Source organism: Thalassophryne amazonica, chromosome 7, assembly GCF_902500255.1.
Source record: "Thalassophryne amazonica chromosome 7, fThaAma1.1, whole genome shotgun sequence".
Classification (NCBI taxonomy): domain Eukaryota; kingdom Metazoa; phylum Chordata; class Actinopteri; order Batrachoidiformes; family Batrachoididae; genus Thalassophryne; species Thalassophryne amazonica.
In genome coordinates, this window is record NC_047109.1 from 18,381,932 (window position 1) to 18,394,754 (window position 12,823).

General features: G+C 40.2%; 1 protein-coding gene across 1 annotated transcript in view; it reads left to right on the forward strand.

Annotated features, from left to right (window-relative positions):
- LOC117513686 (succinate-semialdehyde dehydrogenase, mitochondrial-like) overlaps positions 1 to 5,738 on the forward strand; it is a 41,666-nt gene extending 35,928 nt beyond the window's left edge. Inside the window, exons 9-10 of the mRNA XM_034173925.1 lie at positions 5,117 to 5,175; positions 5,273 to 5,738. Coding sequence (XP_034029816.1) covers positions 5,117 to 5,175; positions 5,273 to 5,484 — 271 coding nt within the window. The 3' untranslated portion in view covers positions 5,485 to 5,738. The remainder of the gene's footprint in view (positions 1 to 5,116; positions 5,176 to 5,272) is intronic.
- Positions 5,739 to 12,823: the final 7,085 nt, after the last annotated feature.

Consider the following 12,823-nt stretch of genomic DNA (forward strand, 5'->3'; position numbering starts at 1 on the left):
ATTCTAAACCCGACACTAGGGCTGGGTTGAAAAGATCAATTTGGCGATTTTAAATCGATTCTCATTTTAATTCCCACAGATCGATTCACACATCAAAAGATCGATGTTTTAAAAACATATGTATATGCACTTCTCGCCAGCATTCGAACAGCGTCTCTGAAGTAATGGCGCTGCAGTTGGGCCGTTGCGCTGTTTCCGAAGGTGTGAAAATGATAATTTCTCTACATTGAATGTAGACGCGCTGGTTCTGATTAAGAAGCAACATATCCACAGTTTATTCATCAACCTGTCAAGTCAATCCTGACGACCGGGACTCTTGTCTGTTGCGTTCAAGACAAGAGACTCGTCTGCTGTTTAATTGAATGAATGAATGAATGAAAACTGTTTATTTCGAACATTTGATACAACAACAATTACAAGATAGATCAGTGAAGACAACAACAAAAAAGTTCCTACTGTGTACCCAACATGTCCGAAAAGGGGTAGGGTGAAACATCAGCTTATTTTTCCCTACCCCTTCTTCCCCACAACCAGTGATACCCTTTGCCACATATACACATAGATTCCTACACACCTAAACCGATATCTATCTATATATATATATATATATATATATATATATATATATATATATATATACACAAACATAAATATACACCTACACATACCTACTTACATACAAAATACTATATATTTACAAGCCAAAGCAAAAAACAAAAACACCCTAACCCTCATTACCCTTCCTCCTCCCTATACCTAGAAAAACCATATTTTTGTACCGCTGTTTGAACTGGTTCATGCTTGGACATTGCTTGAGCCCCACTCCTGATCTGTTCCACACCCTCACCCTACAGACAGAAATACAGAAACCTTTTAATGTTGTTCGTGCCCACTGATGCTTTAAATTAAATTTCCCCCTCAGACTGTAATCCCCTGATCTGTTAAAAAACATATTTTTAATGTTTGCTGGAAGTAAATTGTTTATTGCTTTATACACGATTTGTACTGTTTGAAAATGAACCAAGTCTGTGAATTTTAAGAATTTGGATTGTAAAAATAGTGGATTTGTATGATCTCTATAGCCAGTATTATGAATAATTCTTATAGCTCTTTTCTGCATTACTGATAGTGATTGTGTTGTACCTTTATAAGTATTACCCCATACCTCTGCATAGTACTGTAAATATGGTAAAACCAGTGAGCAGTAAAGAATGCGGAGTGAGTTGTGGTCCAGAATATGTTTCGCTTTGTTTAGAACTGAAATGCTTCTTGACAGTTTACTTTGTATATGTTTTATATGAGTCTTCCAGTTTATCTTATCATCTATTATCACCCCCAGAAACTTATTTTCATGTACCCTTTCAATATCTACCCCCTCGACTTGTAACTGAACCTGTATGTCTGTATTACAATCGCCAAATAACATGTATTTTGTTTTACTTAAGTTTAATGATAATTTGTTTGTCAAACCATATTTTCAATTTTCCCATTTCTATACTGATCCTCCTCAGTAACTCCTGCAAATCCCCCCCTGAACAAAAAATGCTTGTGTCATCTGCAAATAATACTAATTTTAATATTTTGGAAACATTGACAATATCATTTATATAAATTAGAAACAGTTTTGGACCCAGTACTGACCCCTGTGGGACGCCACAAGCATTGTCCAAGCATGATGATGTATATTCCCCCAACTTCACAAACTGTTTTCTGTTACTTAAGTAGCTTCTCACCCAGTGCAACACCAACCCCCTAATCCCATACTGTTCAAGTTTATTGATTAATATGTCATGATTGATTGTATCAAAAGCCTTTTTAAGGTCTATAAATATTCCAACTGAATGTAATTTGTGGTCTATGGCGTTTGTAATCTCCTCAACTGATTCTATTAATGCAAGTGATGTTGAACTATGTGCTCTGAATCCATATTGACTATCAGTAAGTAATTTATGTTTATTTATGAATTTGTCTAATCTATTATTGAATAACTTTTCTAATAATTTGGAAAATTGTGGAAGCAAAGAAACAGGTCTATAATTTGTGAAGTGGTGTCTATCCCCAGTCTTATACAGCGGCACAACCTTAGCTATTTTCATTTGATTGGGAAATTTACCGGTTTGAAATGATAAGTTACAGATGTAGTTAATGGTTCTACAATCCATTCAATGACCTGTTTTACCACCACCATATCAATTTCATTTAAATCGGTAGATGTTTATATTTACAATTATTCACAATGTCTATAATTTCTTTTCCATCCACTGCTGTGAGGAACATTGAACAGGGATTTCTTTCTATGAGATTATTATCCCAATCCTCAGGTTGGGAATCGGGAATTTTTTCTGCCAAGCTTGGTCCAATATTTACAAAAAAATTATTAAAACCTTTTCCTTCTTGACATTATTATCAATGAAATACTGAGGGTAACTCTGTTTTTTATTACCATTTTTGATAATGCTATTTAATATATCCCATATTCCTTTAATATTGTTTTTGTTATTATATAATATGTTACTATAATATTCCTTCCTACATACCCGTATAATATTAGTTGATCTATTTTTGTATTTCTTATATCTATTTTCTGCCTCTTTAGTTTTATGAATTCTCTATACAGTGTATTTTTCTTATTACATGCATTTCGTAACCCTTTCGTCATCCATGGTCGAGCTTGGATTTTTGTTTTCTGTAGTCTTGTTTAATTGGACAATTTTTTATCATATAATGATGTAAATATTTGTAAAAGTTTCATATGCACTATCAACATCACTTTCACTGTATACCTTTTCCCAGTTTTGCTCCTGTAAATCCTTCTTTAGTGTGTTCATGTTTTCCTCTGTCCGCACTCGCCTGTATTTTATTTTCTCCTCTGGCTGATTCCGCCGATGGTTTCTATTATAAACGATGAAAACTGGTAGATGATCACTAATGTCATTGATTAATAATCCACTCAGTGTTATTCTCAATATCATTGCTGAATATATAATACATTTTTGCTTTTTTCTTCACATATTTCAATAGTTATACATTCTAATAAGTTATCAATCACAGTTGTCATATTGTCTACTATTTTATAATCCATGTTCTTATCCACATACACAGCCACTCCTCCTCCACTCTTATTCTTTCTGTTTACAAAATTAAATTCATATCCATCCAGTTCAAAATCCATTCCTTTATCTTCATTGATCCATGTTTCTGATATAGCAATTATGTTAAATGTTTTTTTAAATTGACTTAAATATTCTTTAATGTTGTTAAAGTTTGCATATAGACTTCTGCTGTTGAAATGGATTATTGATAATTTGTTATCCGTTTTAATGATCCGATTAAACTGTTCATCTGTATAATAGCAACAACTGTCATTGATATTTGAGAAGAAATTATTGTCCGGGTCTATATCGTGCTCCAAGTCCAGCACATTGTGGTCTGTGTATTTAAATGTTCTCAGTTCTACTTTTCCATGATCAGCAATCCTTTGAGTTATATCCTTCTTGTCTCCAGATGTAGATGATGTAGTAGATGAATAGGTTCCTCTGGTCTGTGTCATGGTGTGGTGATGTGTTTGTGTCCTCATACCTTATTGGTCGTATTTGTCCAGATCCTCGATGTTCCTGATTACCATAACCTTTGCTTGTTCTGGTGTTCCATTCAATTTGATAAATGTTTTGCAGTTGGATGTCCATGTCTGTTGAATTTTTCCCTGCTTTTTTAAGAAACGAGCTTTCCTGGCGATGTCTGCGTTTCTTTTGGTCAGATGTTCATTGATGAATACGTTTGTTCCTTTAAGTTTCCGTCCCTGTTTTAACAATGCCATTTTATGTTTTCTGTTGACAAACCTCATTATAACAGCTCGCTTGTCTCCATCCTCTCTCCTGGGCAGGGGGTGGCACGCTTCAATGTTATTACAGTCCATTTGAATGCCTTTAGATTGCAGGAAGTCAGCCACCTGTTGTTCCACTGAGCTGGCCTCCTGCTCACTGGCCTCCCCCACAGTAGTGTTTGCTTTTTCTTTCATTCCTCATAATGTGCCTTTTCTGTGGGACCGCGCATGAAGGTTCTGTGGTGTAGGCTGACTTGTCAGTCAGTCTTTTCCACCAGCACTCGCTGCGTGGCTGTGGGAGAAGACTGACTGAAAAGTCTGTCTGTGCGGCTGTGGTAAAAGTTCTCCCGCAGCGTGCCGCACAGCCAGCGCTACAGACCCGAGTATTTGTAGGGGAGACCAGGACCGTTTGCCAATGGAACATTTTTAAATTTATAACTCTCTGAAACACTATATTGCCTGCATTTTGAGGGCCAAATTTTGTGACGTAAAGCCGTAGGTTTTTTGTTTTGTTTTGTTTTGTTTTGTTACTGGCTTACTTTAAAGCCAAAAGAAACAAGGCATCAGGCCAAAACATGCAAGGGTGTAGAAATATTCCTGTGTCAGGGCCAATGAACCAGGTACCTCTGGTCCCCTCTTTTGGCCGCCTTGGATCTGTTCAGTAATTCTACCCTTCAGTATGTTTGTAAAATAAAAAATACTACTCTATCATTCTGGGAGGGAGATTGGTCCATGCCATCAGTCTTATATATAATATTAGGATTATGTTGCATAACTAGACAATTAGGTAACAGCTCAAAAATGATTTTAATAACCCTAACCCAAATCAATATCGGATCGAATCAAAATAATCAATTCTGAATCTTAAGAATCTGAATCAAATTGATTCTTGAAATTTGAATCGATACCCAGCTCTACATCAAACCTCAATTACATTTCTTTGTCATAAGAGTTTGACAGTGAAATGTTTGAAGTCACTGACTTTTTTCTGCATATATTGGTAACAATTTTTTTTAACTGATCTGTATTGGCTCCAAAGGCTCCATATATCATAGAGGCTGTAGTTTATTGGATGACAGCTCTCAGGTCCTACCAGATCTGTCAAATTGTAGTAGCTCTGACTGTTCTAATGCTCGTCGATACTCTTTACATCAGATTCCTGGCTTCAGCAAGTAGTGTGTTGTGTGTTTTTTTTTTTTTTCTATTCTGTTAATGTGAAAACATTCTGATAAAAATGAGACAATGTAGGAAATCTGCTGTTGACCAATCAGAGGCTGTGTTTGTGATTTACAGGTTTACCACAGAAGAAGAGGCTCTGGCTATTGCTAATGCGTCCAGTGTTGGCCTGGCGGGTGAGTACGTCTCTTTGGGTCCAACAGGTCCAATTTCTAAATGTGACCACACCAGTACTGTATCAGGAATCTATGTTTCTCTGTCATCTGTCCTCAGGTTATTTGTACTCTCAGGATGTCAGTCAGATCTGGCGGGTGTCAGAGGCCTTGGAGGTTGGAATTGTTGGTGTCAACGAGGGCCTCCTGTCCACCCCGGAGGCCACGTTTGGCGGTGTGAAAGAGTCTGGTTTGGGCCGTGAAGGCTCCAAGTACGGCATAGATGAGTATCTGGAAGTCAAGTACATGTGTTTTGGAGGCCTGAAGCCTTGAACCCGTTCAGAGTGAACTCACAGTTCCATCAAAGGCCGACAGAATAATCCAGTAAATCAGCCGACACAAAATCTTAATCTGTCACGATTGGACTTGTGGTGTTTGTTTGGGGTTTTATCTTTGTTGTATTTGTTGTCTTTTTGTTCATGATTGGGTTTTGTGTTAGGGATTTCTCTTGTCTCATGTCTAGTGCTGGTAGTTTCCTCCAGCCTTTTTGTGTACCAAACGCTGCTCGAACTATCATTAAACCCTGTCGAACTCACGTCTGAATTCTGCAATTGTGTCCTACCACTTTGCATCACAGAGTCTGGCATCATCAAATGTGACACCAGGTATTGGTGCTCAATGAAACGGATCAATTTTAAAATTTTAACTCGATAAGTTTTTTGCTTTCTAATATAAGGCTCTCGTGCATAGACATTAAACATTTTGAGGGACTTGTCCTGGAGGACAAGGAGAATGAGAGACCCACTTGTCCCATTGCTATCCTGACTTATCCCATCTCGGCGGGTTTTGCAACGGCGGCTTAAGAAGCAACATTGTTCTTCCTTGTGTAACTTTGGTTAATGTAAAATCTTCGAGGGATGCGACACATAAAACCTCAGGACCCCGCCTGACGCCCTATGACTGCTGGAACAGGATCCAGCCCTCCGCAACTCGATCTTGGACAAGCGGCTGAAGGTGTAGTCCAGCAGCTACTTGTAATATATATATATATATATATATATATATATATATATATATATATATAAATATATATATATATACACTCAACAAAAATATAAACGCTACACTTTTGGTTTTGCTCCCATTTTGTATGAGATGAACTCAAAGATCTAAAACTTTTTCCACATACACAATATCACCATTTCCCTCAAATATTGTTCACAAACCAGTCTAAATCTGTGATAGTGAGCACTTCTCCTTTGCTGAGATAATCCATCCCACCTCACAGGTGTGCCATATCAAGATGCTGATTAGACACCATGATTAGTGCACAGGTGTGCCTTAGACTGCCCACAATAAAAGGCCACTCTGAAAGGTGCAGTTTTGTTTATTGGGGGGGATACCAGTCAGTATCTGGTGTGACCACCATTTGCCTCATGCAGTGCAACACATCTCCTTCGCATAGAGTTGAAGAGAACACCTCTCCAACATGCCAAATGCCAGCGAATGTGAGCATTTGCCCACTCAAGTCGGTTACAACGACGAACTGGAGTCAGGTTGAGACCCCGATGAGGATGACGAGCATGCAGATGAGCTTCCCTGAGACGGTTTCTGACAGTTTGTGCAGAAGTTCTTTGGTTATGCAAACCGATTGTTTAAGCAGCTGTCCGAGTGGCTGGTCTCAGACGATCTTGGAGGTGAACATGCTGGATGTGGTGGTCCTGGGCTGGTGTGGATACACGTGGTCTGCGGTTGTGAGGCTGGTTGGATGTACTGCCAAATTCTCTGAAACGCCTTTGGAGACGGCTTTTGGTAGAGAAATGAACATTCAATACACGAGCAACAGCTCTGGTTGACATTCCTGCTGTCAGCATGCCAATTGCACGCTCCCTCAAATCTTGCGACATCTGTGGCATTGTGCTGTGTGATAAAACTGCACCTTTCAGAGTGGCCTTTTATTGTGGGCAGTCTAAGGCACACCTGTGCACTAATCATGGTGTCTAATCAGCATCTTGATATGGCACACCTGTGAGGTGGGATGGATTATCTCAGCAAAGGAGAAGTGCTCACTATCACAGATTTAGACTGGTTTGTGAACAATATTTGAGGGAAATGGTGATATTGTGTATGTGGAAAAAGTTTTAGATCTTTGAGTTCATCTCATACAAAATGGGAGCAAAACCAAAAGTGTTGCGTTTATATTTTTGTTGAGTATATATATATATAATCATGAAATTTTCAGATTGGTAGAGAAATATATGGTGCATCTTTTCAGATATGGACCCAAGCAGTATCTCTTATTTTCAAGAAGGCTGCCATAAGAAAACATGGCTGCCAGAATTCTTAATATCAATATTATGCCTTATGAAAGCAAAATGAATCTATTTGTCAGTATTCAACATTTCAGATTATCATAATATTTAAAGAATTGCATGGAATTTAATTTTGCGTGATTTATTATTTTAATTTTTAAAAATCGATTATGGCCACCGTGACCCTCTAATACTTGTAAGATAACCATATAATAGCCACTCTACACTGGCCACAAATCTGGACTCCTTGCCTGTCTTAAGGAGCATAGTAGAAGTCATGACACTGTCCCACAGGTTGATGTCATTTTGGACAGAGCAGCTGTGGTTCACATAACTCAGCCACATAGGGTGTGTAGCCAGTACGAGGGCTGTCCGTAAAGTATAGGTCCTTTTAGTTTTTTCAAAAACTATATGGATTTCATTCATATGTTTTTACGTCAGACATGCTTGAACCCTCGTGCGCATGCGTGAGTTTTTCCACGCCTGTCGGTGACGTCATTCGCCTGTGAGCACTCCTTGTGGGAGGAGTCGTCCAGCCCCTCGTCGGAATTCCTTTGTCTGAGAAGTTGCTGAGAGACTGGCGCTTTGTTTGATCAAAATTTTTTCTAAACCTGTGAGACACATCGAAGTGGACACGGTTCGAAAAATTAAGCTGGTTTTCAGTGAAAATTTTAACAGCTGATGAGAGATTTTGAGGTGATTCTGTCGCTTTAAGGACTTTTCACGGTGCGAGACGTCGCGCAGCGCTCTCAGGCGGCGTCATCAGCCTGTTTCAAGCTTAAAACCTCCACATTTCAGGCTCTATTGATCCAGGACGTCGTGAGAGAACAGAGACGTTTCAGAAGAAGTCGGTTTCAGCATTTTATCCGGATATTCCACTGTTAAAGGAGATTTTTTTAATGAAAGATGTGCGGACGGGTCCGCACGTCGGGACGCAGCCGACGCGGCGCGGCGGCACAGGAAAAACACCTCCGTGTTGATAACCATTTGTTAAAATCCAGTTGGCTTTTGATGGCTTTCAGTGGAGTGAGTATATGAGAAATTGTTTATCAGCTGGAGATGTTCCAACTTGTCCTTAAGGCTTCCAGCAGAGGTGTTTTTCCTGTGACGGAGCGTCGCGGTGGCTGCGAGCCGACGCTGCAATCCGCCCGCACGTCTTTCATTAAAAAAATCTCCTTAACAGTGGAATATCCGGATAAAATGCTGAAACTGACTTCTTCTGAAACTTCTCTGTTCTCTCACGACGTCCTGGATCAACAGAGCCTGAAATGTGGAGGTTTTAAGCTTGAAACAGGCTGATGACGCTGCCTGAGAGCGCTGCGCGACATCTCGCTCCGTGAAAAGTCCTTAAAGCGACAGAATCACCTCAAAATCTCTCATCAGCTGTTAAAATTTTCACTGAAAACCAGCTTAATTTTTCGAACCATGTCCACTTCGATGTGTCTCACAGGTTTAGAAAAAATTTTGATCAAACAAAGCGCCAGTCTCTCAGCAACTTCTCAGATAAAGGAATTCCGACGAGGGGCTGGACGACTCCTCCCACAAGGAGTGCTCACAGGCGAATGACGTCACCGACAGGCGTGGAAAAACTCACGCATGCGCACGAGGGTTCAAGCATGTCTGACGTAAAAACATATGAATGAAATCCATATAGTTTTTGAAAAAAATAAAAAGGACCTATACTTTACGGACAGCCCTCGTACACTCTGAGTGCCTGTCCCAAGCCCAGATAAATGAGCAAGGTTTGCTTCAGGAAGGAATCTGGTGTACAAACCCAATTCCAATGAAGTTGGGACGTTGTGTAAAATGTAAATAAAAACAGAATACAATGATTTGCAAATCCTCTTCAACCTATATTCAATTGAATACACCACAAAGACAAGATATTTAATGTTCAAACTGATAAACATGATTGTTTTTGTGCAAATAGTTGCTCATTTTGAAATGGATGCTTGCAACACGTTTAAAAAAAAAAAAAAAAGCTGGGACAGTGGTATGTTTACCACTGTGTCAACATTTACATGCAGCCAATAACCCTTTCATAACTGGAATATTAGCAATAACCCGGTTGCGCACGGCCATGTAAACACCCGCAAAAACCCGAATATGCTCATATTCCGGTTTTTAAAAACCAGAATATGACTGCTGGGTTACTCCTTTTCTAACCCGAATAGCAGGTCATATAAACGCGCATCGGGATATCCCCATAGAAAGGAACATTATTTTGTGTTCTGCGCATGCCCTGCCGCAAGGAATCTTGGTCTTTTGAGTACGGCAACTACTTGTATGCAGTGCGCGCAACCCACCGGACACCACAGAAGCAGAGGTAAACAAGTATGTTGAAATCCAGACGCGGCTGCACAGCACCACACTTTTGGAGCGAGGAGGAAACCGAATACTTCATTAGTATCGTGAAAGACATGAATATAATGTCTTTTACTGACGGTAGAAAGATGGAGAAGAAACAGAAATGACGCATATTTGCGTCATGACGTTCTCCGTGTGTCTGGACATTGTCCAAGCGTCGCTGTTTACATGGGGATATTCCAAATGATGCCAGTAACCATGTATACAAGAGTAACTCTGTCTGTTTAAGCATGTAAATGGGTTATTCCTAATTCAGAAACCGGAATATTGACCTTAACCCGAATATTAATGGAATGTAAACGTAGTCAGTGTTACATCACCTTTCCTTCTAACAACACTCAATAAGCCTTTGGGAACTGAGGACACTAATTGTTGAAGCTTTATAAGTGGAATTCTTTTGGATTGTTGCTTGATGTACGACTTCAGTTGTTCAGCAGTCCGGGGTCTCCGTTGCCGTACTTTGCGTTTCATAATACACCACACGTTTTCAATGGGCGACAGGTCTGGACTGCAGGCAGGCCAGTCTAGTACCCGCATTCTTTTACTATGAAACCACACTGTTGTAATGTGTGCAGAATGTGGTTTGGCATTGTCTTGCTGAAATAAGCAGGGACATTCCTGAAAAAGACATTGCTTGGATGGCATCATGTGTTGCTCCAAAGCCTGGATGTACCTTTCAGCATTGATGGTGCCATCACAGATGTGTAAGTTGCCCATGCCATGGGCACTAACACACCCCCATACCATCACAGATCCTGGCTTTTGCACTTTGAAACGTGGACTCATCAGACCACAGCACACTTTTCCACTTTGCGTCTATCCATTTCAAATGAGCTCAGGCCCAGAGAAGGCGGCTGTATTTTTGTTTGTTGTTGATGTATGGCTTTCGCTTTACATGGTAGAGTTTTAACTTGCACTTGTAGATGTAGCGACGAACTGTGTTAACTGACAATGGTTTTCTAAAGTGTTCCTGAGCCCACGCGGTAAGATCTTTTACACAATGATGTTGGTTTTTAATGCAGTGTCGCCTGAGGGAACGAAGGTCACGGGCATTCAATGTTGGTTTTCGGCCTTGCCGCTTACATGGAGAAATTTCTCAAGATTCTCTGAATCTTCTGATTATATTATGGACTGTAGATGATGGAATCCCTAAATTCTTTGCAATTGAACATTGAGAAACACTGTTCTTAAATTGTTGGACTATTTTTTTCACACAGTTGTTCACAAAGTGGTGATCCTCGCCCCATCTTTGCTTGTGAACAGCTGAGCCTTTTGGGGATGCTCCCTTTATACCCAATCATGACACTCACCTGTTTCCAATTAGGTGTTCTTTGAGCATTCAACTTTCCCAGTTGTTTGTTGCCCTGTCCCAACTTTTTTGAAATGTGTTGCATGCATCCATTTCAAAATGAGCAAATATTTGCACAAAAACAATAAAGTTTATTGGTTTGAACATGAAATATCTTGTCTTCGTGGTGTATTCAATTGAATATAGGTTGTAGAGGATTTACACATCATTGTATTCTGTTTTTATTTACATTTTACACAACGTCCCAACTTCACTGGAATTGGGGTTGTAGGATGACTTTAGAGGTGAAGAAGAGAGTAAAAGCTCAACAAAGGATCAGATGGTGGAAGCTGAAGGAGGAAGACTTGTGTTTAATTCAGTGAGCAGGTGAGAGAGGCACTGGATGGAGGGGAAGTTGGACAACTGGAAAAGTACTGCAGATGTGATGAGGGAGATAGCTAGGAAAATACTGGGTGTGATATCTGGACAGTGGAAGACAAGGAGACTTGGTGGTGGAATGAAGATGTCCAGAAAAGCATAAAGAGAAAAAGGTTGGCAAAAAAAAAAAAGAATTGGGATAGTCAGAGAGATGAAGAAAGTAGACAGGAGTACAAGGAGATGTGGCGTAAGGTGAAAAGAGAAGTTGCAAAAGCTGAAGAAAAGGCATTTTGTGAGCTGTACAAGAAGAATAGAGAAGGGGGAAAGGACTTGTACCGATTGGCCAGACAAAGGGACAGAGTCGCAAAGGATGTGCAGCAGCTTAGGGTGGTAAAAGATGCAGATGGTAAAGTACTGACAAGCAGGGAGAGTGTGCTGAGGAGGTGGAGTGAATATTTTGAGGAGCTGATGAATGAAGAAAATGAGAGACGAGAGAGAGAGAAAAGGCTGGATGATGTGATGAGAGTAAATCAGGAAGTGCAAGAGATTAGTAAGGATGAAGTCATGGCAGCTATGAAGAGTGGAAAGGCAATTAGTCCAAATGGCATTCCGGTGGAAACATGGAAACATCTTGGAGAGATGGCAGTAGAGTTTCTAACCAGTTTTAATAAAATTTTAGAAAGTGAGAGGATGCCTGAGGAGTGGAGATGAAGTCTGTTGGCAGACGCGGTTTTTGATGCGGGCGAAGCGGGCAGCTGCCCGGGGGGGATTTTTTTCATGACACACAGGGGGCGGCACAAACACTTCAAAAAATTAAAAAAAAATCACCTGCGCCGCAAAGCAGTGATCATATCACTGCGTGGCGAATTAGCAAATTGGCGCCCCATCCCTGCAGCTGTACAGAACAGAACCAGTGTAAAAGGTTTGGTGGTTCTTTTCTGCGGTTGTCCCCTGGGGCAGGTGCTCTGCTCTTCTTTGACTCCGGACAGATCATCCCTCAGTGCTCCTATTTCTCCGCTGTTCCACTCAGCAGGATCCTGCTGTCCGGTGGCAAAGTCCATTTAGGACGCAGCACAGAACCAGAACTCTGCGCCCAGAACAGGTGTTTGAAAGAGAACAGACAGAGTGTAAAAACGGGTTTGAATTTCACCAGAGAGGACAAACTGCCCATTCATGGAAAAAAGTCTGCAGGAGAGCCTGCTTATTGAGGGTTTAGAAACTGAGCTGAAGTAACTTGAATCTGACCTTGTTTTTTGTGTGCCTGTGTGATGCAGTGTGCACTTTAACAAATTACAACATATATGTACTTAATCTAATTTTTTGTTAA